The sequence below is a fragment of the Ascaphus truei genome, chromosome 10 (assembly GCF_040206685.1).
Source record: "Ascaphus truei isolate aAscTru1 chromosome 10, aAscTru1.hap1, whole genome shotgun sequence".
Taxonomy (NCBI): domain Eukaryota; kingdom Metazoa; phylum Chordata; class Amphibia; order Anura; family Ascaphidae; genus Ascaphus; species Ascaphus truei.
This window is the reverse complement of record NC_134492.1, coordinates 9,249,715-9,277,447: the sequence shown is the minus strand read 5'-3', so window position 1 is coordinate 9,277,447 and position 27,733 is coordinate 9,249,715. Positions and strand designations below refer to the sequence as shown.

At 41.9% G+C, this 27,733-nt stretch overlaps 2 protein-coding genes across 6 annotated transcripts in view; one reads left to right on the top strand and one right to left on the bottom strand.

Moving 5' to 3' along the window:
• Positions 1-22,498, top strand: part of AK5 (adenylate kinase 5) — a 148,897-nt gene extending 126,399 nt beyond the window's left edge. For all 3 annotated transcript variants that reach the window (XM_075615766.1, XM_075615765.1, XM_075615767.1), the window contains 4 exons: positions 3,065-3,228; positions 4,763-4,879; positions 10,312-10,503; positions 20,330-22,498. In XM_075615766.1, the coding sequence (XP_075471881.1) occupies positions 3,065-3,228; positions 4,763-4,879; positions 10,312-10,503; positions 20,330-20,398 (542 nt within the window). In that variant the 3' untranslated portion in view covers positions 20,399-22,498. The remainder of the gene's footprint in view (positions 1-3,064; positions 3,229-4,762; positions 4,880-10,311; positions 10,504-20,329) is intronic.
• Positions 22,499-22,500: 2 nt separating this feature from the next.
• Positions 22,501-27,733, bottom strand: part of ZZZ3 (zinc finger ZZ-type containing 3) — a 64,037-nt gene continuing 58,804 nt past the window's right edge. For all 3 annotated transcript variants that reach the window (XM_075615762.1, XM_075615761.1, XM_075615763.1), the window contains 2 exons: positions 25,381-25,481; positions 22,501-24,066 (listed from right to left, as the gene is read on the bottom strand). In XM_075615762.1, the coding sequence (XP_075471877.1) occupies positions 23,922-24,066; positions 25,381-25,481 (246 nt within the window). In that variant the 3' untranslated portion in view covers positions 22,501-23,921. The remainder of the gene's footprint in view (positions 24,067-25,380; positions 25,482-27,733) is intronic.

Sequence of the window (27,733 nt, the reverse complement as noted above, 5' to 3'; positions counted from 1 at the left end):
CTGCTGTTTGCTTCTCTGTTATTTTCTGTGAACTGCATAATTACTCCCATGTACATATAAAACAGAAAAGGTTACATTTAGTTTTGACCTGCTATCCACCAGAATAGAACTGTGACTTTTGGAGTTTTTATTATCCATAAACTTTAGTCACTACTGAAGCAGACAATTAACATCTTCCCTGCCAGAGAGGCGAGTAATGCACTGTGTCTCCCTCTGTATGGCCACGATGGTTTTAAAGTGATCACTTCCTCTCCAACAGATACATTCAGGGTGGCCTTAATAGTCAAACTGATGCTTTTTCCCTGAAAGAAACGCGCATTAACTGCGGAAGTCCCAGTTTCGTGTAAAGCAGGAAAACATTCGATATTCTACATAGGTGTTTATTTATTAATAAATCCGTTCTGTAGTATTAGATAATATTTACTGCATTTTAAAATTAAATAAAAAAATCAACTCTTAATGCCATTTTTAATGCGTTTTAATATACTGAGCATCCTTTTGGTTGTTATAGCAGGTTTTAGCATGTCCCCAGCAGTGCAAGATCTTTGGGAATAAATGATCAGAAACGGGAAAGTGTTGCAGTGTTCTCACCAGAGGACTGTGGCTGAGATGAAAACTGTAACTATAGACAATGTTACTGTAGTAATATAAGGTTACATTGTAGCTGCTGAGTCTGACTGATTCAGCAGCAGCCATTACATGAACCCAGAGAGCAGGATATTCGCTGATTGATCACAGGAAAACGAATCGATCAGCAGCGCTGGTAATTATTTTTCAATAAAGGTAATCAAATGCTACATATAGAAAAGCAGAATGCTGCTGGTTCAAGGTGTCGCCAAGGGCTTCCTGCAGCCAGACATTAGTCAGCACTTAGATTCACTTACGGTCGATGAATGGAAAAACTGGCTTTATTGGTGTGTAATGCATTTTTTATCCACCCAATTCACTTGATCGCCAGTGATGAAGCTTGAACTACTCCAGTTGTTTAACACAAAGGGTGCGGTGCCCAATCATTTGCAGGATTTTTTTTAATTTAGGGAAAAATGTGACAATATTGCGAGTATGGTGCAAAAAATGTTTTCGTTTCTTTTTTCCGAATATGCAAACTCTCGTCTATTAGCAATTTTTTTGCTAATTTTTGAGTTTTCAAACTTTTAAAAAACAGCTTAGCGGTGTTCTTTCCGCCTCATTTTCTAACATCTAAAAATGCAGAAAAGCTCACTTTGCATGGGAAATGTTTTCATTTTGGAGACAGAAAATCCCCCTCCGCCCCCCCCCCAAAAAAGAAATCATGAATGTAATCCTTTCTTTGCCTTTTTATAATCCAAAATAAGAAAAGAAAAACAGACACCCCCCCCCCCCCCCAGAAAAATATGCTCCCCCAAATAATACCCGAGGTTTCAAATGTTCAAGATGCAGCCAACTCTGGGGTCAGCATTGGTGGAAGCTTCTGATCCTCTCTTGGTTGTGGAATAAGGGCTGTAATATACAGCATGCGGCTGTGTATATAGTGCTGGGAGCTGCAGTAAGGTATATGTGTGTATATGTGTGTATATGTGTGTGCATGGGTTGTGTGAGTAAAAGTAAGTCCTAGATAAGATTTTTTTTAAAGAAAAAAAACTTTAATAAATATTTTTTTTTTACTTCTGCAGTTATTTACGCACACACACACACACACACACACACACATCCATACAAACACACATCCATACACACACACACACACACACACACACACACACACACACACACACACACACACACACACACACACACAGATTTGGGCGCAGGCAGCGGCGCGAAAAGATGAATTTCCTCATCCTCGCCGCTGTCTGTCGGTTCCCCTCTCCCTGCCGTGCGCGTGCGCGGCACGTCTATAGAAAGGCTGACTGATGTCAGCCAACTAAAAATCCGCGCGCACGCACGTCATAGCACGCGCCCGGCACTATAGAACGTGCCTAATCCTCTGGGGAAACTGGAAAAGTCTTTAAAGCTTTTCTTCCTAATCTTCTTTCTTTATTTATTTATAAAATGTGTTACCAGGAAGTAATACGGGGGGAGCTACCTCTCGTTACCACGTATACCCTTCGTCACGTCCTCTCTCTGGAGTGTTATGTGAGATCGCTGCCTTCACATAGTCCCTATCGATATGTTACACAGCCACATTCTAAATCAGTCAGATTTGTAGATTCACAATGTGCTAACGGCTCTTCCCAATGACCCGAGACCCTTGTGGGATGTTTTCCCCACCCTTTGATAAGAGCATGCTACCATATGCTAATTGTCTGGCGTAAGATAATGCTCTGTATTGCATTGCCCTGTGGTAGTCCTGTATTGCATTGCCCTGTGGTAGTCCTGTATTGCATTGCCCTGTGGTAGTCCTGTATTGCATTGCCCTGTGTTGTCCTGTATTGCATTGCCCTGTGGTATTCCTGTATTGCATTGCCCTGTGGTAGTCCTGTATTGCATTGCCCTGTGGTAGTCCTGTATTGCATTGCCCTGTGGTAGTCCTGTATTGCATTGCCCTGTGGTAGTCATGTATTGCATTGCCCTGTGGTAGTCCTGTATTGCATTGCCCTGTGGTAGTCATGTATTGCATTGCCCTGTGGTAGTCCTGTATTGCATTGCCCTGTGTTGTCCTGTATTGCATTGCCCTGTGGTAGTCCTGTATTGCATTGCCCTGTGGTAGTCATGTATTGCATTTGTATATGGATTTTTGGCGTTGGTTAGAAAATTGCATTATTTTTTCAACGTAATGCAGAATATTATGAGTGATTTAACAAACTTAAACATATCAAGGCTTTTGTGTCATTCACTAAGGACATTATTACTATTAGATACTAAATATGTTTAAAATAGTTATTAGTAGTGTCATGTTTTTGTTCAACTCGGTATTCCTAGGTAATTAACACTCTGCTTCCATACATCAGAAAATGGACTCCCCATTTGTTCATCCATTCCAGCCTATAATAACTATTTGTATTCATTTTTTATTGTACTGACGAGATAACTAAAATAGTTACATGTTTAATGTATCTTGTTTTTTCCCCTATATCTGTAAAAGGTGGACCGGGTTCTGGGAAAGGAACCCAGTGTGAAAAATTAATTCAGAAATATGGCTTCACACACGTATCTCCCGGCGATCTCCTGCAGAGTGAGCTGGCGGTGTTCTCGGAGAGGGGCAAGCTAATCCGAGACCTCCTGGGACACGGGGATCTGGTGCCAGTGGTAAGCGGCAGCTGTAACAGCCTTTCATCTGATAACTTAGTGTGTGATTTCCTCCTAAATTAGCAAATAATCAGTGGCCGTTCTGTCTCCTGCTTAATAATGTTTATAAACACATAACTTAAGGTAGAAAGCCAAGTCAAGTGAACTGCAAGGACCCCCGGAATGCCACCGGGGTCACGATGACCATAGACGCCCCAGTTCTCCTGCTCTGACACCGGCCGGAATATGTGCCTATTGGGCACATAATGGCGGCAGGCTCCGGGTGCAGGCTAGCAGCCAATGGAAAAGGAGCGCCGTTATCGGGAGTAGGCATTGCTGCTTTCTGTTGGTGACCTGTGGCCATGTTTGTAACCCGGCAAGCATATTTGTCGTTTAAAAATGTAAAAAAACGACACCTTGGACTGCTGCTTTAGGCTGAGATTATACCAAGTGCCTGCAGGGCGGCAGCGCTATTCTGTGACGTCACTCAATGCTGCCGCGGAGCCACATCTTGATTATACCGGGAAGGGAGAGCAGAGGAGGCGTGGCGAAGGCGTGGCCATGAGCGGTTCGCACTCATTGGCTGAGCCGCTCACGTGACACGGTCATCGCCAGCAAAAAACGAATGTCTCAGTCTCTTCCCCAGCCGTCCGCTTTGCAGTACAGCGCGCCGCGGCCGTCGCTTGCAGTATAAGCACTTGCTTTAGATTTAAGCTATTTGCTTTTGCGTGGCGATGCCGCGCACGTTTTTTTTTTATATAATCACGGCCTTAAGATGAGATATAACATTGTTCCAGGCACGAGGGGAGGCATAATCAACATGCCATTTAAACAAAATGGCAATGAAAATCAGGTTCCCCATGCCCATACAACACGCACGCGACTGGATGAACGGGAGTAGGACACGAGAGAAAAGAACGTGCTTACCCAGAATCCCCCCTGTGGCTGTATGATCAACACGTGCCACCTTCTTCTTGTGAAAACAATGTTTCATTATGTATTTAATGGAGAATTGTCTATGCTTTATATTTATCTATTTAGTCTTCCGAGCACATGCAGGAATAAGGGATGTACAACCCTTCCGCGTTATATGGCCGCCTTCCACTTCTTTAAGCCTTCTAGGTGGTTTTAGGTGTCAACTGAACATATGTAGGCGTCAACTAATGGTTTCCAAAGTCAAACATATAACAAGAACTATAGCAAGGAAAGGTACACAAACCAAATAAGTTAACATGGGATGGACGTTGATCCATGGACAAATCTGATTACATTATTTGGGGTCAGGAAGCAATTTATTTTTTCCCTCATGAGACCGCATTGGATGATGTGTCACTGGGGGGTTTTTTTTGTTTGCCTTCCTCTGGATCAAAATACTCTAAATACAAATATAGGATAAGTATCTAAATGTAGCATACTGTAGGCTGAACTTGGTGGAGATATGTCTTTTTTTCAACCTCATCTACTATGTAACAATGTAACTTCACATATGTTCAAAAGTAACAATTAAAAGGGATGACACGTTAATATTTATTAAAATCTTTCTTGTCTTCAACAGGATATTCTTCTTGAAATCCTTAAAGATACAATGACCTCCTGTCTTGGAACCACAAAGGGATTTCTTCTCGATGGTTTTCCCTGTGAGATCAAACAGGCAGAAGAGTTTGAATGCAAGGTAATAATAAGCTAATTATCAGACATATCAGAAAACAAACTTACATGAAATACCGGTGTCGGGGTTTCCTGCGCCACGTTTTTACCAAAATAATCTAAAACGTTAAAAAAAATATTATCTAATCCTTTTGTTGGGTAAGGAGAGCTTAATGGAACCTCATCTTGAAACAATAATTACAAGTCCTCTTACTTCAAACACCGCGCCCAAATCACAATCGCGGATCTTGCTGCTGATTACTATTGTGGGTTAGAAGGCGACACTAGAGCAACATATTCGTTAAACCCGGGGTGGCTAACTCTGTCCTCAAGAGCAGCCAACAATTGTGCAGCAGGGTACACTCTAATCCCCTCCATATAACTGTCTAATCCTCTCTATATAACTGTCATAAGTATTGTGTGTGGTCCTCCGACTTTGTATGTGATCACTATGTTTCTCGTATATATAAAGTAGTGTTAGCCAAAAGATACATCTCTCTCTCTCTGCCTTCTCTGAGCCCAGCCTGGTCCCTTGCCGGCTGAGAAGACTATCTTACACACGGGAATTGAACACAGGTATCGCCCTAGTATCCAAACGTTAATACATCTAGTGAAATAAGGAGGGTTCACATAAATGAACGATGATGACAATACTTGCAGAGAAGTCTCAAACATTGATTAATCCGTACACATGCTCAAGCCTCCCACAATGAGTTTGTGACTTGGATATATTAACAGCCACATTGGTGGGATTGGTTTGTTAGTATCCAGCAGGGCTTCCCCTCCTCCGCAGACCGCCGGCTCCCGTCTACCAGCAGGAGTAGAACATGCACTTTTATTTCTCATAATAGTCCCTGTGGATTCAGGAAATCAAAGCTCTGACGATCTATAGTGTCACTGGGAAGATAAACACTTTCTCAGTTACCTGAAATAATGTCATTTGTGTATCCTATAAAAACAAGAAATAAATTGCATATATTACAAATGTTTTTCAAAAAAGAAAAACAGTAAGCCCTAAAATATGTGTTTTCATTTCCCCCCTTCAGGCGCATTTGTATTCTGTTTTTGTGAGGTAGAGTGCGGTACCATGTTAGCAGGTAAACAAAAACATGGAATATTAGTTAAAATTTTGCTTTTATTAAACCATCATTGTTGGTTAACATATGGTTAAAACGCAGGCTTTAAAAAAGTAAAATAATAATACTATTCAAGACTATTACAGTCTCCTCACTTAATACCAGAAGAAAGATTTGCTGGCGTACTAAATGTATGTATCTTTATTTATATAGCACTATACATGTACATAGCACATTACAGCAGTGATACACGTGACATAATAATATAACATAATGGGAATAAGCGCTTCAGACATAACAGTAACATTTAGGAAAATAAGTCCCTGCCCTGAAGAGCTTACAATCTAAGTGGTAAGTAGGAAGAATTTACAGAGACTGTAGGAGGGTGTTTTGGTAAGTGCGTCTGCAAAGGGCCATGGTCTGTTCATCTGCGATGTAATATATCAGCCACAGAGCTACTCGTATGCTTCATTAAGGAGGTGTGTTTTAAGAAAGCTCCTAAAGGTGCAGAGAGGGGGTTCTATTGGGATATTGAGGGGGGAAAGGCATTCAAGGGGTGTGGGGCAATCATTGAGAAAGGTTTTAGGTGAGAGAGGGCTTTAGATACAAAGGGGGTAGAGAGAAGACATTCTTGAGCAGAACGCAAGAGTCGGGATGATGCATAGCGAGAAATTAGGGCTGTAAGGAGGGGCAGGAGAGTGTAAAGCTTTAAAAGTGAGGAGGAGAATTTTGTAAGTAATACGGGATTTGATGGGAAGCCAGGAGAGGGATTTCAGCAGGAGAGGCGCTGAGACAGATGTAGGAGAGAATAACATGATTCTAGCAGCAGCATTTAGGATAGGTTGTATGGGAGACGGGGGAGAGGCAGGAAGGCCGGACGGTAGGATGTTACGATAGTTGAGACGGGAGAGAATACATTTTAACCATTTGTTAGGCAATAAATACATCATTCATCAATACCCAGCATTTCTAGCCTTTTGAACACATCGTTTTACCTATTGATTTAGTGCACAATACATAGGGTGGCCAGGTGGCTTCGCCAAAAATACTGGACACAATGGTGAAAAGTGCGATGTACTCCAGACACACCTCTCTGCGCCATGCTGTTTCCTCCTCTCCTTTGTCCCATCCCCAGGCTCCTGACACCTCCTCCTGATTAGCTGCATTATCCAGCCGCAGCCAATCAGGATGGAGGCAGCTGCCCAGCTTCCTAGCAACAGCCCTGCTCTCTCCCTGCTCGGGGAAATCCTGCGGCCCCCAAGCCGGTCAGGTCACTATGTCCAGAGAGGTAATTCCGGGGACACACACGTCCAGAGGTAATACCGGTATACACCTACATGTCCAGAGAGGTAATACCGGACACATACATGTGCAGAGAGGAAATACCGGTATACACATACATGTCCAGAGAGGTAATACCGGTATACACATACATGTCCAGAGAGGTAATACCGGACACATACATGTCCAGAGAGGTAATACCGGACACATAAATGTCCAGAGAGGTAATACCGGTATACACATACATGTCTAGAGAGGTAATACCGGTATACACATACATGTCCAGAGAGGTAATACCGGACACATGCATGTCCAGAGAGGTAATACCGGACACATGCATGTCCAGAGAGGTAATACCGGACACATACATGTCCAGATAGGTAATACCGGACACATACATGTCCAGAGAGGTAATACCGGACACATGCATGTCCAGAGAGGTCATACCGGACACATACATGTCCAGAGAGGTAATACCGGACACATGCATGTCCAGAGAGGTAATACCGGACACATGCATGTCCAGAGAGGTAATACCGGACACATGCATGTCCAGAGAGGTACTACCGGACACATACATGTCCAGGAAGGTAATACCGGACACATGCATGTCCAGAGAGGTCATACCGGACACATACATGTCCAGAGAGGTAATACCGGACACATACATGTCCAGAGAGGTAATACCGGACACATACATGTCCAGAGAGGTAATACCGGACACATACATGTCCAGAGAGGTAATACCGGACATATACATGTCCAGAGAGGTAATACCGGACACATACATGTGCAGAGAGGTAATACCGGACACATACATGTCCAGAGAGGTAATACCAGTATACACATACATGTCCAGAGAGGTAATACTGGTATACACATACATGTCCAGAGAGGTAATACCGGTATACACATACATGTCCAGAGAGGTAATACCGGTATACACATACATGTTCAGAGAGGTAATACCGGACACATACATGTGCAGAGAGGTAATACCGGACACATACATGTGCAGAGAGGTAATACCGGTATACACATACATGTGCAGAGAGGTAATACCGGTATACACATACATGTGCAGAGAGGTAATACCGGTATACACATACATGTCCAGAGAGGTAATACCGGACACATACATGTGCAGAGAGGTAATACTGGTATACACATACATGTCCAGAGAGGTAATACCAGACACATACATGTGCAGAGAGGTAATACCAGACACACACATGTCCAATATTACCTCTAATTTTTTTATTTTTTTATTATTACAAATATTTTTATTGTTTTTTTTAGTGATAGCAGCATTGAGACTGAACAATAACTGAGAGCATCTAATATACATTGACCTTTATACAATATAGCCACAAACTTCCAAATTTTCACACTATTTCCTGATCACTAGGGCTCACTTATATTCAAGTGCTTCTCCTTAAAAGTTGGGTCTTTTCGTAGTCTCTAGCATTACCTCTAATTTTTACTGGACAGTACGGTTCAATACTGGACACCTGTCAACCCTAATAATACATCATTCCTAGCTATGCATTAACGTTGCAAGTCGATCCAAGCGGAGATCTATACCAATACTAAGCATCACTGGCTCAAAGAGTTAGGTTAGAGTTAGACTGTATGCATCAGCAGATTGCACGCACATGTGCAAGAGACGCTCTGCAAACTCTCATTTCTAATCAAGGTAAACGACACCCGTGGAATTATTTGATCTCTCAGCAATAATACACAGCAACGTTTGCAGACTCGTTTTCTTAGTTGAAAACCCAAATTATATTATTTGTAACAATATGTTTACAGTCATTCAAGATAATTAGCCACATGGCAGGTAAGAGACGAAATGGCGGGTTTGAGTATCATTACTATACATCTTTTACATGTTTGCTTTAGACAAGTAAAATAATAATTAATCATTTGTGTTGGAAGGGGTGTGTTACAAAAAACTTGGTTAGAGCACTTAAGAACTGTTAGTTATATGTCCTATTCAGTATTTTTAGTGTTTTTTTTCATTACGGGTATCTAAGAACTGTTATAGTTATATGTCCTATGTATTTTAATTGTTTGTTTTTCATTACGGGTATCCTACATCAAAAGAGAACATTCAGTGTATTATTATTTATTGTTGGCATCTGACGTCAGGGCACATAGGGTCAGACTATATGCCATTAGCAGCTATCACACTTGGAATTGGGCCCCCCCTTCCTCTGCTTACATTCCCCATCACGGGGTTTAAGCCATACTGTGTATCAGCAATTCTGCGTCTGTTTTATAGTTTATGTGAGTGTTTGTCCACCATTATTTTACCTACATACCCTAAGAAAGGTTATATTTGAGTTAATTCACTTACACACGGGATTTCGAGTGCTGCTATAAGGGGCCCTTTCCCTTGACAAGGTTTCGTTTACTCATGTCTGGAAACCACCTTTCTTCTTTTATAAGATTTCCGTCCCAAATTAACTTTATTGTGGGGGAAGTGTCTTTCAGGGTAAAACTGTCTCGGGCAGAAAAGCTACAACTGATCTATCAAAGAAAAATGTGTTCAAAATAGGATGTTTGTTTCTTGGATAAATCTCGTGTATTTGTTACCCCCAAAGGACCTCCATGTTGACCCCTATATGTTAAAAAAAGCCTCGCATACGATCAAAGCAAAGCAATGGCAGCGGCATGTTGAATGTATTACATTTAGGTGAAATACACCATTAAAAATAATATTTAATATTACTCTGGTAACTAAATGCTTTGGAGGGTAAGTCTGTTTATGGAACGTCTTCTTTATAACCTAGTTCAGGGCTTCTCAACTCCAGTCCTCAAGACCTCCCAACAGGTCAGGTTTTAAGGATATCCAAGCTTCAGCACTGGTGGCTCAATCAGTCCCTGCTTCAGCACAGGTGGCTCAGTCGAAGTGAACATTTTACTTATTAAATCATTCTAAAACAATAAAGATATATAATATAAATAATCTCATTAGTAAATTTGTTTAAATATTTTTGGGAGTGGGAATGTTGGCAGCTCAAGAGTTAAAAAGATATTTCTTTAAAACAAGCAATTCTATGACATCGGGTTGATTTATGTTCTGTTTCATCTCTAGATGCGCACGCCAAACATCGTGCTTCACCTGGACTGTTCTGCCGAAATCATGACCAAACGCCTCCTCAGTAGAAGTAAGGCCAATCAGCGCTTCGATGGGAGCCCTGAGACCATAAAGAGGAGGCTGGAGCGATACTACCAAGCAGCAGAGCCCGTTCTAACGTATTATGAAACAAAAGCGCTTCTATGTAAGGTAAATATTGCAAATGTATACAATATCATCAATATACTGTCATCTACTTGGAGGAGAAGGGATTTCTGCTACATCATTATATGCTGTATGCAGCAGGACTGGCCAACTCCAGTCCTCAAGGGCCACCAACAGGTCAGGTCTTCCCTGCTTAAGAGGTTGTCTAAACATGGTCCCCTTCGCAGACTGTTTTGCTCGGTTCAGCCTTCGGAGAAGTGCGGGGAATATCTCGATACTGAAATGCTGTCGTAGTTAAGGCAAGGACACACTGAATGGAAGCTTCAGAAGAACTCGTTGGTCCCCGGGAAGCCTGCCATGCGTTACCTTCAGTAAAAGATCTAAGAAAGGGGTGGCCAACTCCAGTCCTCAAGGGCCACCAACTGGTCAGGGTTTAAGGATCTCCCTGCTTCAGCACAGGTGGCTCAATCAGTGCCTCAGTCAAAGACTGCGCTACTGATTGAGCCACCTGTGCTGAAGCAGGAATACCCTGAAAACCTGACCTGGAGGATTGGAGTTGGCCACCCCTGGTCATCATCTACCATCATTGGAAGCTTTCTGGGCTGTGGCTTCATTATCACTTTCTACAAAGTGCAGAGTTAAGATAACGAACAGGATTAAAATAGGAAAACATGAGAACACAATACAGTAAATCTCAGGCTGGTCACATGTGCACAACCCGTCTGTATACAGGACCAGTCTAGTTATTTGTGATTTGTAACAACGCATTTTATTTAATATGAGTATATCTGCACCGAGGAGATGCATGTGTTCTATACCCATCAAAGCAATCATGTATTTTCTAATTACAATCAATGATTTGCCAGTTCTGGATTAGTGTTTCAGTTCCTGCGAAACACAATGTACATATTGACTCTGAAATCGAGTTGCCAATTTTGATGGCGCTATTTATGGGACCCCAGCATATTTCTGTAACTACAGTAGCATCTTTGTAATCTTAATACACTCAGGCAGGCTGTAATAATCCCCCGGCCAGATCCGTTTAGCCTGCCTGATTCCAACGTGCAACGGACACATTATAGTGAAGAAAAGTCTTTGGTGAGAGGAAAATGCCATGAACATCAGGTCGGATTTTTCTTTCACTTTTGTACTTAAAAAAAACCCCTATTTAATAAAGAGAGATATTGAATAAAAGCAACATTGTGACTTCTGAATATCCGGAATTATCTACATTGAAAAGAACTTCAAGTACCTTTGTGTTCCTCATAGTCCAACGCGCCAGAAAGGTGTTTCTACACTCCAACTGGGTGTAAGACAGCCAGCAGGACTTTTTCAGCAGAGATCGGGACATTGTTTTCACAGGACTTCAATTGATTTTGGTACAAACACCACATTTTTGGCTAGTAACACTTTATTTGTTTATATTGCAACATTAGTGCGTTTTTTCACTAATCTATCACTCATCCAGTACTACGAGTAAAGCTAACAATCGGACTGCTTGCCCACATCGTTTGGGTATGGCACAATGACGCATGGCACAATGACGCATGGCACAATGACGCATGACATATTGTGCGTGTTTCGCATATAACATCGCGCGTTACTGCGCGCTCTGGTTCAGTACATACCTCCAATCAGGCATTTATTTAGAAATAAGAAAAGGCAGAGGCTGACAGCAAATGAATAAGAGGAATGTTCTGTCTCAGTGTGATGTCCATCTTACTCATTGGCTCAATGATATTACCGGTGGCCATTTTGTTTGCTGAAAATATCAGGAAACCACCAGCCCATATCTGCTAGACCCGGAGTTTCCTGATGGTGAAATCAAGGGGCTCCTAGTTATATATATGTATATCTTTATTTGTACAGCGCGTTTCATTCACAGCAGTAATACACATGACTAAGTAACAGGAGACATAATGGGAATAAGCATTACAGACATAAAGTACAAATTAGGAAAATAAGTCCCTTCCCCGAAGAACTAGATCGAAAAACACATCTAAGACAGTGATTTGCAATACTTCTGCTCTAATACTATACAGTACTACAGTACTTGTACTTCTGTTATCCTCCTTAGCGCAGGTTGTAAGGTTTCTGCATAGATGTTTATGAAAATTCAAACCACGAATTAGTATCAAAACAGCAATCAGAAGAAAACAGACTTGTTAGCACACTTTAGTGCAAAAGCCGGTTTAATTACTAAAGAAAAAAATGTAAATACTGTATAAAAAGCCCCATGTAACTATACTAATATCTGCCACAGCGAAACCAAGAGAGTAGCAACTGCTTAATTATAATTTGTTATTGCTGAACCTGTAAAACCTTCTGCTACGCGGAGCACAAAGTGATGTTCCTGCCAAGAAAAATCATAGCCAAAGGTAATCTCTCATTTCAAAGTCAGAATTCAACAAACAGACAAGTATTTTATTCCCCAGCAAATGGTGAGTAACTGGATCCATGTGACTAAGGTTAGAACCTTAATGTGAGATTATTTCCCTGCCTGAGAAAGGGATCACAATAAGCCCCGGAACGTGTTGTTATAGCCCATTGATGTGAATTATAAGGCCCACTTGGGTGTGCACCAGATTTATTTACTAAAGCCCTGGTATGGCCTGTGGTCCTTAACCCTTAGGCTGCCCTAATCGCCCTGTATGTCAGGGCTCGCATGTTTTGCTTGTCGTCTAGGGCAGGGGCGGCCAACTCCAGTCCTCAAGGGCCACGAACAGGTCAGGTTTTCAGGATATCCCTGCTTCAGCACAAGGGGCTCAATCGGTCACTGCTTCAGCACTGGTGGCTCAATCAGTGGCTCAGTCTTTGACTGCACCACCTGTGCTGAAGGGATATCCTGAAAACCTGACCTGTTGGTGGCCCTTGAGGACTGGAGTTGGCCACTCATGCACTAGACCCATTGTTTTTTTTTGGTTTTTAAATGGGTCTATCAAGTAAAATCTTCCGGCTGCAAAACTGTGGGAAATCAGTGCAAAAAACATGTTTAGCAAAGAAAAGGAACCCATGGAAAGCCCTGTGCCCCGTTCTCTGTGCCCCGTGCCCCGTGCTCTGTGCCTGATGCCCTCTGCCCCGTGCCCTGTGCCCTTTGCCCCGTGCTTACAGATGTGTGAATGTCTTCGTAGTTTTCGCAAATGATTCACTTTGCTCATAAAGTTTGCCAATGTAGTCATTTTGCACAAATCACCGTATATAAAGAGATTATATTGACTCATAATGATTTTTTTGTTGTGAACATTACAATTGCCGCAGACTTTTGCACGGAATTAAGGGCACATATTGCCTGGTTTGCAGACATTGTGCATCTCGTACTTTTGGTAAATCTGGTGCATTTTGCGTTTTCACTGGTTTTGCAGCTTACTTTAGTAAGAAGACTCCATAGTTTGTTTATGATAAAATAATAATAACTTTATTTCAAATGGAGCTTTTCTCCCCATGGGACCCAAAGCGCTTCCCAGTTACAGTATATCGCGCGGTACGCAGCAGGTAGGATTGTTACACGCACTGTCCCTGCCCCATAGAGCTTGCAATCTATGATTTTGGCACCCAAGGTCACAAGGCGCTGACACCAGAAATTGAACAATGTCCCCCTGATTCACACTACGTGTTCTCAGTCAGTTTCTGTACTCGCTGAACCGCTCCTTCACCACAATACAATCAGCCGGCATAGACCGCAATAACTTTTAAAGCCATCCATGCTGCTTAAGACTTTTTACATTATTATATATTTTTATTTTCTTAAGTTTACCTGAGCAGGGGGGAGCGGCTACCCTGCTGACCCCCAGGGATGAGTTCCCAAGGGACTCAATTTCAGGGGGATCTGCAGCTTTAGAAATGAGGACGACATCATTCTTTGCGTTGTACTGACATTTACAATGCAAATATCAGACAGATAAAAATGTATCAGAATCCAAAGCCAGCTTCTCCTGAGTACTGGAGCTGTGCACATCGAACCTTCTTTCTTCTTCACTGAAGGGGGTTATTTGTTAAAGTTTCCTGTACTGCCGCCGATTAATAGAGAAAAATATTATTGGAAAAATGTTCTTGATAAATTTGGTGCCGTTTTCTGTACCAGTTTTGCAGCGAGGAGATCCCTAGGTGTTTTACACAAAGGAATCAGACAGTTATGTGGTTTAAATTGGAAGGCTCACCAATTTGTATGTGTGTACTGTATATCTTTATTTATATAGCGCCCTCAGCTGTACTTAGTGATTTACAAGAAAGACCATACAGTACAGGGAATTATAGTAGAATAAATGCAACAAATAAGATCAGACAATAGGAAAGGAAATCCCTGCCCCGGGGAGCTTACAATTGAAATTACTTGCCTTTATAAAACTGGAACAATGTAAAGTGCGATGACAAATACGTGCTAAATATCTCCTGCACAAAACGAATATCTCAATCATTCGATTTCATGGCTCTGACGAATGGCCTTTATATTTTTACATCTTGAGGCATATTGTAAAAAGTGTAGAACAAAGTACGTGGCTGGATCAGCGCGCGGTAATAGAGAAGAGGATAAAGAATAGCGAAAACAATACACTGGCGTGTTCCTCTGGGTATCAACTAGATTTCTTCTTTAATGTACAGAAAAAGACCAAAAAAAATCAAGCGGGCTTAGTCTGCAGACGCACACTTTTACCCCGGGACCGTGAGTACCGTGCAAGGCCGCCTAGCTTACAGTAAGTGTGCGTCTGCAGACTAATTTCTTCTTTTCTCTACATTAAAGAAGAAATCTAGTTGATATTGAAAGGAATACGGGAGTGTGTTTTTCCTCTCTATTCTTTATTACCGAGTGCTGATCCGGCCAGTTATTGTGTTATTACACGCGCCCCGCGGGATGGACGCAGGATTATAACGCCTGTTGATGTTGCTATACCACAAACCGGTGAGCGCAAGTTCTACCGTTTTGTTTTATAAGTGCTGAGCATTGCGTGAATGCGTTGCTGCACGCCACATCTGGGGTACAACAAGATATTGCCAAAGTTCATCATGTAATAAATCAGTGATTCACGCAAATCAGTGAAATCAACGCATTCACGCAATGCTCTGGGTTCCAGAATACCTAGGGGTTTGCGAGGGGGTCGCCAACAAAAAAGATGATGTAATGGCGGATCCCCGGCAGTGGGGACTGCGCACTTAGTAAGGCTCCAATCTGCACCTTGGTGAAAGTCCTACAGCAGGAGCTGCCCACAATGCTTTGCAGCCACTGCAGCAAGGCTGTGTGAGGTGTGACGTTAGATGCTGCCAGTAATTTAATTATACCCCCATTCTATCTGCACACAGGTGCAGTTTGGGGCCTCATTAAGCGTGTGTCCCCCACATGAGCTCAGGACAATATACTGCCTGGGATCGGTCACATCGTTTTGTTAGTCTGATAAGTAATAAGATTGAATAATTAGGGGTTTGCAGAACATATATTTTCTAGCAAGGGGTGCAGTGTCAAAAAAGTTGTAATGAAACATTGTGACTTTTAAAGTAACGTTTAGGTGTTTCACGGCTGCAGTTCTGTACAGAAACGAATGTTTCATTTGACAGATTCTGCCAGCTGGTATCAAAAGTGCATAGAGTGGTGCTAAAGCAAAATGACAGCTGTTCCATAATTACATATTAACATTTATAGCACCTGTGAAAACCATCAGATAATGCATTGCTGGACCCTCTGCACCAACACCAAAACAAGTCAGAGTAAGCCCCTGATCCACAGAGCTTACAATTTGATTGTAGGGAGAAGTAATTGTCCATGGGGCAGGAGCTGACACTCACTCAAACCAGGTTCTCCCATTTCAATTACTGTTCCTAAATCCCCCGTATGCAGGATCAATTCTTACAGGTCTTTGAACATATACAAATATTCATAAGCAGTCCAATTTTATATAGTTATTATTTAATACTCAATACATCTTTAAAGGGCTGTAGAGTATACCAAATACTACTCACAATTGTGAGACAGATGGAGAATATTAAATATTCCTTACTTGAAATTCATTATTTCTTCCCATTGTATTAGACAGGAGAGCCAGAGTCTCGTTAAAATATAATTCTTTATTCCTGTTCAGACAAGTATTCTTCCGTTACAAACAGCGCGCTTCACCTGTGCCGAGCGCTGCTCGCTGTTTTAGTGTAATGGCTATTGTGGTTATAACAAAGGCACAACACTTAAATCAGAAAAATGCCCACTTACTATTGCATAAACTTATTTTCCTTTTAAGTCTCCCACATTTTATGTATTTAAAGTTCATTCTTTAGGAAGACTGATTCCTAGAAAACCGACAGAACAAATACTTGATCCTACAGTATATTGGAGCAAAGACTCTGTTCCTTCTATGTTTGTTAAGCTTTCCTTGTAGTGAGAATATTGGTCGTTGATATCCGGGTTAAGGATGTATCTATCTATGTATGTATATCTTTATTTATACAGCCCCATTAATATACATAGCGCTTCATAGCAGTACTATACGTGACAATCATATAAATAACAAATAATACAAATAACACATAATGGGAAGAAGTGCTTTAGACAAAAAAGTGACATTTAGGTAAAGGAGTCCCTGCCCCGAAGAGCTTACAAACTAATTATATTATTTGTTGTTGATTTCTCAGAATATTATCTTATTCAATGATTGATCGTATGCTGTATGCTTTCAAACCAATCCCTACCCTGAATCTCACCCATGTTGAACTTTGCTTGCATCTTGATCCCGACCTTTTGTCTGTATACAAGTTAACTTCCCTCTCTTCTAACCGCACCGTGGTTCATTGCTAAGAACTTTATGAACCCCCTCCAAGTCCATCAACACGGTTATGTTCTAGAAGTTTGAGCTAGCTGGCAAATCTCTGCAATGTGAAGGCTTTAGGCCGTGTGTATAGTGACTGCGACGGGTGACGTCGCCCAAAAACAAATACATTGCTGCCGCGTGCGCTTATAGTAAGCGCGATGGCGACACTGCGACGGTGCATCGCGAACTTTGGAAGCTGGCAATGTGTGATTTTTCAAGGGCTGTCGCCTCATGTGACAGCCCCTGAACAAATCAAATGCCAGTACGCCCGCGCCGCAAAGCGAAATCGCTAGCGGCGACGGGTGACGTCACCCATCCCGTCGCTGGTCGCGGGCACTATACGTGCGGTCTTAGATGGCAAATAACCAGTATGACTGCATTAGATCTGGATATTTGCCTCATTGCTCCAACCTGCAGATATCACTTTACTCCAATTACACCTCCGCAAGCCAGGGCCCTTTTTGGCAATGTTTTGTAACGGATATCTGTCTCCAGCCCTGGCCATTCAACCTGTATCTGAGTCCAAGCCTTGCATGGACATCCTTGCATCCTTCCTTGGGTATGTCACTGCATTGGGATCCTGCCCTCGGCCTGGGTTTGGAGGTTAGAAACAGCATCAAAACATTTGAACAAATTAAGAAGAGACATCCCACACACAGAATTTTTTAGATTTTAGATACCTCCAGGTTAGCCATTTATAACAAATTTTCGCCCTGTTCCCAATTAACACACTTTGAAAAACTCTGTATATTAAAAACAGAAACAAAGGGACTTATTTCTCAGCTATACAGAGAGGTAGTCTGTTCAGGGGCAGCTATTCAGTGAAATTGAGCTATATAGCACAATGGGAGCAGGATCTAGGGGAAACCTTAGAGGAAGAGGACTGGACGGAGATATTCACGGACGCGGGTAAAGTTCTATAAGTGTTAATGAGGTGGTACCTCACGCCGATGAAATTATCCAAATTTATACCAGGCTACTCCCCATTGTGTCCAAAGCAATGTGGAGGGGAGCGGATCTCTTGCATATGCTGTGGTGCTGCCCATATGGGTGCAAATCAGAGATTGGCTACAGAGGATATTAGGCCTCACAATCCCTTTGGACCTCTGGCTGTTCCTCCTGAACAGGCTGGCTGAGGGGCTTTGCAGAACACAAAATAAACTAGTAGCGCATTTTGCAACAGCAACGAGGTGCGAGATCGCAGCATTGTGGAACCAGACTGAAATCCCAACTATTACCTCAATCAGAAACAGGATTTGGTTCATATGCCGGATGGAAAAATTGACGAGTTTGGTTAACGATACTGGCGCTAAATTTCTAAAAGTCTGGATCATGTGGTTACTACAAACAGACGTCCCTGGAGTGAATGGTGCTACGATTCTGCTACGATAGTATTAGAAGCACGTTCTCCGCTGTCCCAAAGGTGACAGAAAAGCGACACTCGGGTTCTAGAAAAAGAAGTCGGTTAGAAAGTGGAAGGTCAAACAACGCGGAGGAAACGACCAGATTCCCGGAACCTGAAAATCATTCAATATAGGAACAAGGAGAGGTCCGAGAGGAGGACAGACTGATTCTCTCCTCCCCACCACCCTTTTTTGTTTCCTGATTTGCACATTGTTAAATGCAAGTTTTACGATATAACACTGTTACCTCAATTGAAGAGAATTAGATATTTTGTTGTATGACGGTAAACTTCAATAAAATGAGGTATAAGGGGGGGGAAAAAATGAACTTTTACACACAGCTTCAAGTGTATGACTGGTCACGTTTCATGTTTTGTGAAGACTAATATTTCAACATATACACTTCTGGCAAAGTAACCTTGACCACGTTATATAAATTCCATGCTTGTGCTAAAATGACCACGAAAAAATGTAATGAAACAGAGAAAGGAAAGAGTGCAACACAGAGGAGCTCTGCAATGTAGTATATTGTATACACCATTGAAAGTGAATATTCACAAAAAAACTTCTGAAAAACAAAAGCCCAAATTTACCCTTAAATACAATAGCCATGCCAGAGATTGCAAGCACTGCCTGCTCGAGAAAAATGCATGCTATTTATATTTAACTTTATATTGATGCCCGATGACAAACCAGCAATTAAAAAAAAAAAAAAAACGGAAGGCAAACCGTTTTGTAATTAATCATTGATTGCAGAAAAGATCTGAAGGTGTTGCAGTAATTAGAAATTCAAATTGAAAAATGTCAGTGATCTGTTTTAACATAAGTACATTAAAACCCAATATTGACTAGCACAAAAATGTGTTACTTGGTCAACCTTGGACCTAAACAAATTTGCAAAGTGGGAATGTAGGTTAAAAAAATGTTGTTGCTCATATTTCAAATGGTTGTGATCAATATTTAAAATAACAAAAACCTGGAGAGCTGAACATTTAAATTAGGGGTCTATAAAATAGTTCAATAACTTAATTAAAAGATGAGCAATTATCTTGCCCTTCATTGTGTGTGCCTAACCAAAAAGGTTGTGTAACAATGAACCGATTCATGGAGACAGGTGTATAAAATGTACATGTACTGTAAGTGCGTTGTCCTGCGGCAGCTGCAGCTTCTGCAAAGAGCCACTCAAACCGTTTTGTTAAAGATTTAATTATATGTTCAGAGAAAGCTTCTTAAACGAGGGGGGCGGGGGGAACACTCGCTCAAGATGTAGTCAAGAAATAGCTTTCTGGGATTGGATCAATTGCTAAATATTAACTTTCCTTGATAAAGCACCGTGTTGTGTGAAACGTGTAGGAGGGTTCACACCTCCTTTGTAATGTTGGTTAGACAATAAATATTTTTCATTTTTTACCAACAGTCTCCCTGGACAGTGTGCTTCTTTGTGCATTTCTTGTTCCTTTAGAAATATCAGGATTTGTGACACAGCATTTCTGTTGCCAAACTCGCTAACGCGTTGCACCATCAGTGTGCAACTCTCCCCTCACCTCTTTACCACACCGCAGATCTATTAAAAAATACTGAAGCAATAGAGCCTCCCCCCCCCCCCCCCCCCCGATTTTGGTTACTCTTTAAACGTGTTACTTTGTGTTAATTAATTATCTGTATTCCTTTTTTTCCTAGATAAATGCAGAGCGATCTACAGAAGAGGTTTTTCTTCAAGTTTGCACATCCGTGGACTCCATTTTCTGAGGAAAGAAAGTTTTATTGGTAATTTGAGATAGAAATGTGTAGATATTGTAAATATACTCATTTCAACCATACATTTGTGAGAGAGAAAAAAAGCTGTCTGGAGCAGGATCTGTTCACTTGAAACTAGTGCAGTGTCTCAAATGTAACAAAAGACCCACAATCCCTTCAGAACACTTTACACATTTCAAATATTTAACTGCACAATTTCCCCCCTCACTTCTAAATACCCAAAGTGAGATGGGAAAGACGACTTTTGCTTTGATTTTGATCTTAAAGCAGCATCCACAATGCTCTTTATTTGGCAGAGTGTGTATCTTTTATATACAATCCATGGCCCGCTCTGACCTCTGACGGCTGCAGCGCTGGTTTGCAAACACATGATCCGTACACCCCCCTCCCCCCCAGAAGACCAGGTTAAATCTAAAGACAGTAACTACTCGGAGGTGGTACATTGTAACAATGAATTACCGATTCCAAAATTAGTAGGAACAACGGGGAACAACTTAGCCGGCATAAAATATACTTTGCAACAATCTATTTGCTAAAATCAAGGTAAGCAAATCGCTCCTTAGTGAAGCATTTTCCCCCCGCTAATGGCGTGTGTTTGTTGATAAATGACAAATTAACCACTGGTGAGGGTATTTAATAATATATTGGGGTAAATGCTGCCGTTTCTCAATAACTTGATAAAAATATAATTAGTTTCTCCTCATTCTTAAACAAAAGGAGCTTTCTGAAGGAAAAGAAACAAACTTTGTAAGATATTTTTACAGATGTGCTTTTGTATGTTCTGCATTCCTGTCTTATTTCACATTCTGCATTCAGTCAGCAGTAGTAATAATACAGAATTCATCCACACTTGAACCCACTCAACATCCAAGAGCCTGAGTATATGACGTGCTATTTGTAATGCTGTTAATAACCAGATTGCAAGAATATTTAGATAGCATTTTACAAAACGTGCATTAAGAATAAAATGACTGTTCCAATTAGTCAGCAACAATGAGCTTCTATCACAAATGAATCATGTACACCGTGGGTGCTCAATTCCAGCCCTAAAAACCCCACAACAGGTCAGGTTTCCAGGATATCCCTGCCTCAGCACAGGTGGTGCAGTCAGACACCCAGATTGAACCACCTGTGCTGAAGCAGGGATATCCTGAAACCCTGACCTGTTGGGAAGTTTTGGAAACCTCTGATGTAAACTACAATTCTGACATGGGACTTGGCAATGGCAGCTTGTCTTACACTACTGTAATGTCAGGGTGAGGGGAATATAACCTTTCCAGCTGCTTACCAAGCAAGTTTGGTTTATATTAAAACAAATGTTAAGTGTTCCTATCTGCAAAAAGTGCCAAAGCCAAGTGAAAAATGAAGAGATACTGCCAAATAAGGTGTTGTTTTTTTTAAAGATCTATCCACAATGGTTGTTACACATTTCTAATCTCACAAATCAAGTCACAATAAAATATTGCAAAAAATCTGTAAATAATAAGTAGCAGGTATTTACCATGTTCGGGTAAATATTCTGTTGCCTTGCTATAAATTACTGCCAAAGTTTGACATTAACATAACAGGGGTTATATCATAGCTCAGGGTTCCCAACTTCAGTCCTCAAGGGCCCCCACCAGGTCAGGTTTTTAGGATATCCCTGCTTCAGCACAGGTGAGACCTCACCATGTATTGGCTAAAAAAAAAGGAAAACAAATCTCTTTCGGGATGCATTTTCCCCCTCAGTCGCAGACTATCTGTGCTCAAGCAGGAATATCCTGAAAACCTGACCTGTTGGGGGGCTTGAGGAGTGGAGTTGAAACCCCCTGGCATAGCTGCTTAATTCATCCTTTTCCTCTGAGCAACAGTTTGTACACCGCGGTGGTAAAAACACTCAACCAAGGATACACCGCATTGCTATTATGTTATATCGGTAACCAACAAGATCTTTATCGACATTCCAGTAAAGGTATTGTAGTTTGTTGCTGATGTTTGCATGACTAATCCAACAGGAATTATATAACAGTCAATGAGAACAATTTGTATTTGTAAAAACTGCATATTATGTAATGAAGACATTGGTAATATATAAATAAAATATAAATTCTACATTTGTTATGAATTATTTATTGCATATAGAAGATGACCGACCCAACACCCCCGCCCCCCTTTGCTGCCCAAATATTTGAAACCTTGGTGAAATGTTGTATATCCGTACCGGTTAAAGGCAAAGCCGTAAAAGTAATCAAAGCTTCCGAGAGCCCAGAAATGACTATGGAGCTTTGATATAGAAACAGACAGTACCCACAGTTTATTTCTCACAGTTCTCCTGACAACTGATTATTTAAGAACATTCTGTATACACAAATAAGGAAACAAAAAACATACAAAATGTTTTAAATGATGCACAACAAAATCCAGCAGTATAAAAGAAAAGCATGTGAACATCTCGCTCACTGCTTAGACTATGTAATCACTCGTTTAAATATTAATAAAAATACAATCTTTCATGGATTTTGTGCAGACTACAAAAGAGGAAAATGACCACACACATGATTTATATTAGGCAGTTTTCTTTGACGAGATGCTGTGACAATCCCAAAATGCAGAGGCAGACGGCTGTGTACTTGCGTGTAGAAAGGAGTTATAAAGAAGGTTAAGTGTTAGAATTTACACAGTTACTACCACTGGCACTTTTTCACCATATTTTGTACACGTCACATGATCATTTGAACATTACATTTAAAAAATATATCTGAGTGAAAATTGACATTCACACACCACGAGCTGGTTACAGAAGCAGCAGCAGCAGCAGCAGGCTCCCGCCACAGGAGCAGGCTCCCGCCACAGGAGCAGGCTCCCGCCACAGGAGCAGGCTCCCGCCACAGGAGCAGGCTCCCGCCACAGGAGCAGGCTCCCGCCACAGGAGCAGGCTCCCGCCACAGCGCTCCACCAAAGGTAAATCATTTGTGACACATACTTATATCCAAATGTGATTAAGCAGCTCATATTCAAGCAACGACCTGCAAGGGTCCAGAAGTGGGTAAGTAATTTGTTTTAAACAGTAGTTCCTCTAAGCAAACACTGTGATTGGTTAAAACCTTCTCAAAATGTCAGTTTCTGTGCAAAAATATTTCACAACAAAACTGTAAGCTAGTAAACTGGTTTTAATATAAATAGTTCACATTATGACCGATTTTTCGGAAGCCTTTGGAACAGAGTGTTATCTTTAACTTGCTCTGTCTGGTTTTTCATCATCGGTGTCCTGACACTGACCATCTGAAATAAGTTAACATGGTGAGAGGAGAAGCTTCCAGGGAAGTGGCCTTGTTGCACACGTGGAATGTTCGGCTTCTGTACAGTGACCTGGAACAGGCACAGAGCTGGGTAATGAATCCATCCAGTAAGGTATCATGCTGTGAGCAATATGTCAAGGAAAGGTGAGCATCTTTCTACACCGGGAACTGAACGGACAACTCTGCCACTCTTTGTTTCTGGGGAGAACACCAAGCTCATGTTTGCGCGCGTCACGTCATCTGTTTGCTGGGAAGTAGTTTGGGTCAAGGTAATTGTAACTGGTGCTGTGGGACATGCAGTAGTCTCTGTCTAGGAATGTCTCTGCTCTATAAATGGGCTCCAAGTGGTGGTCCTCTTTGTGGGTTTCTGTTTCATATAAACTGCAGTGTAAAAAGAAAGAAATAGTTTGATTTACTTCATTTCAAAACAGTCTGGATTATCACTATTACAGCCAGATCTGCATAAAGCTAGAGAGAACTTCATTACTCAAAATGCGGCGGTGCTTTAAAGCCGATTTCAGAATATAAAACATGACATGGCTGTGAAAAGATATTCCTTATAAAACCTATACACAACGGTATATACCAAGAAGTAGGCAGTCTATCTTTCTGCCAGTGGAACCATTATCTAATTCCAGACTCCTATCTGCAACCCCCCCCCCCCCCCCCACATCTGAGCAGGGGAGCTGAATATGTCATTTTTAGCTCTGAGGCATTAAACGTTTTTTTTCCCCTCGGGGGAAACAATAGTCCCCGGTAGAAAGGTGGGCAAAATGTTTGCAGGAGTTTAAGCCGTACAAAATGGGCCTTTTTTCCCCTGTAAAAAAAATGTCCGAGTTCACAAGCGCTTAGCGAAGGCTCTTTAAGGACAGACCATGACATGGTGCTTTTTGCTGGAGGGGAGAGGGGAAAGGAAATACTGCACAAGCCTGTCCGTTACCTTCAGCGCCGCGGGAACACGGCTGCAGATGGTGAGACGGGTGCACCACGCTTTTAAAAAAAAAGTTAGTCATCTGTTTTCTCCCCAAGCAAATGACCCAAAAGGATAAACGCGGCAGGGTCTCCATTCAGGGGCACGGACCCCCGCAGCGTGAATCCTCACGAGCAGTGATAGCGCATGGCTGCAGTGCGGTCCGGCGGCGACAAGCATTCGTGGCATCGCAAGCAGTAAGTCTGGACACATCTGTAGATGTGTGTTTTGGAAGGTATAGAAGTCAATAGTTACTCTACTAAATAGGCCTATTTCAGGGTCTGGTATATTAAAACTGGTTGGTGGAGCGGTGAATTCTCTGTGGAACCGTGTGGTTTTTGCTCATTTTCAAGTAATGTGACATTTCTTGAAGGTTGAAAATCTAAGGAAAATATGTTATAATTTTTGCTAACGACTTGGTCCCGTTCGCGTATCTCTACACCAGGGTCTACAGTACCTCACTCTGGTCGCAAATAGAAAGTCACAGTCTTCACAGGTTTCTATTGGCGGATCATACTGGAATTTATTTATCTGCTTAGGGACAAAACCTTGGGAACCTGTGTCTAAAAAGCAAACACAAGTGGGGATTTCCTCATTTAATAAGCGAAAACAAACTATAAAACAATGTTATAGGAAATTACAAATGGCCCCTCTCACTTTAACCTTCACTTCCCTGCTCTAAATAAATGAACAAACCTGAGCAATGTTAAGACATTAACACTCACCAGTCTGAACACGAATCACAGAAATCCACAGACATCTGAGGAAGGCAATCTTGACAGTGCCACCGAATGCCCTGGATGGGCTCTGTCCTGCAGTTATCACACTGCAATACACATTTGATAGAGTAATAAAAGGGCCGTGTTGCGTTGTAAACCGTACAGTTTAAAAGCACACATTTTCATCACAAACAGGACGCATTGTAAATATCCCACAGTTGCTTTTCATTTGTTTTACTTGGCTTGCAAATATAACGGATTGGGGACTAATAAAAGATCTAATTTGAAAATTGTGCAAAGATGCTGCAAAAATGATCAGAGAAACTATTGAACAGGAATAACAGCGGTGGCTTACAAAAGCCATGAAAAAGTAATGATCATGAATAGTAAAAGTATGATTCGTTTTCAAACACAAATGAAATATATTGCTCAAATAGCATTAGCATTTGTATGCCTATTATTCCTGAAAGAATGAAAGGGACTCGGAGGGTGAATTTTTCGGTTTGGAATCCAAATTAATAGCAGCATGAAACCGTCTTCAACTCTGCCACATAAAATATGAAATAGGTCTTTTGGAGAAAAAGTCTGAATCCCAGGCGAATCTCGTTAAGATGCTATGCAGAAACGCAAAATGTAAATGAGATGGAGTCACACATTATTATACTTAATGCTTATGTTACAGGGAGGCTGCAATACACTGTCCTGTCCTAATGCAGTCAGTTCCACCACTAAATAATATATTCGGTACACATTAAATATTTCATCGTGTTTAGCAATAAAATTACAAATAAGAAAATAAACAGAAGAACTCGGGTAGCCAGTGTCTCCATATTGTAAAATCTCACAGAAACGACTCCATTCTGACTCTCTCACCTCTCCTCCACCTCTGTACTGTGTATCATCCTCTTCTCCTACACATTCTCCCCCCTCATGGCGTCGCCCTTCCCTGGATCTCCTACCTCTCACACCGCTCCTTTAGTCTCTACCGCTATGGCAGGGGTGCACAAACCGGGGGGCGTGGGATTTTCATGGTTAGTTACAGAGGCCCTGCGCTCTGCACCAAGGTATTTAAATTAAATACCAAGGGGGGGAGGAGAGGGAAGGCCGGGTTAGGCCTCTTTAACTTGGACGCCACGGGGTAAAATGACAACGCAACGTGACACGACCACATCACGCGGCCAAAGCCAGAGAGCTGGTGGGAGTGGGCAAACAGAAAAGTGTGCGCACCCTGCTCTATGGAATGCTCTGCAGGTGCACCCTGCTCTATGAAATGCTCTGCAAGTGCACCCCTGCTCTATGGAATGCTCTGCAGGTGCACCCTGCTCTATGAAATGCTCTGCAAGTGCACCCCTGCTCTATGGAATGCTCTGCAGGTGCACCCCTGCTCTATGGAATGCTCTGCAGGTGCACCCCTGCTCTATGGAATGCTCTGCAGGTGCACCCCTGCTCTATGGAATGCTCTGCAGGTGCACCCCTGCTCTATGGAATGCTCTGCAGGTGCACCCCTGCTCTATGGAATGCTCTGCAGGTGCACCCCTGCTCTATGGAATGCTCTGCAGGTGCACCCCTGCTCTATGGAACGCTCTGCAGGTGTACCCCTGCTCTATGGAATGCTCTGCAGGTGCACCCCTGCTCTATGGAACGCTCTGCAGGTGCACCCCTGCTCTATGAATGCTCTGCAGGTGTACCCCTGCTCTATGAATGCTCTGCAGGTGTACCCCTGCTCTATGAATGCTCTGCAGGTGTACCCCTGCTCTATGAATGCTCTGCAGGGGCACCCCAATGCTCAGCTACAGCAGCAGAACATGTGAAATCGTATGTGGTGTTCTGTAGTATTAGATAATAATGACTGATTTTTTTTGTTTTTATTCATCTCTTAATTCTATTTTTAATGAGTTTTAAAGCATCCCTCCATTTGTATTGCAGGTTTAGCCCGCCTCCCCAGCAGTGCAAGATCTTTGGAACACTTTCCTGTTTGTGTTAATTTGTTGCCAATATTCCCAGCAGTTCCAGCTGTGAACTGTAACAATAGATGTTACTAAGGTAACATCAGGATACATTGTAGCTGCTGAGTTACACTGACTGAAGCGGCCATTATGTTAGGCACACAATCGGTATTTTGACAGATGTATAACAGGAGCACCAAACGATTGTAAGAAAAATAAAGTTGGAAGCTAGTATTGCTGCTTTAAGGCCTCTCGCTAGGTGACATCACTGACTCCTTTGGATTCAGCCATTATCTCTATGATGATGATGACAACAACTATATTTACCTACACATACATACATCTGCAGTCCAGTCAAAGACTGCAGCGTGTCCATCACCAGTCTGGCTGGATGATTGTCCTTCGTCGCCTGG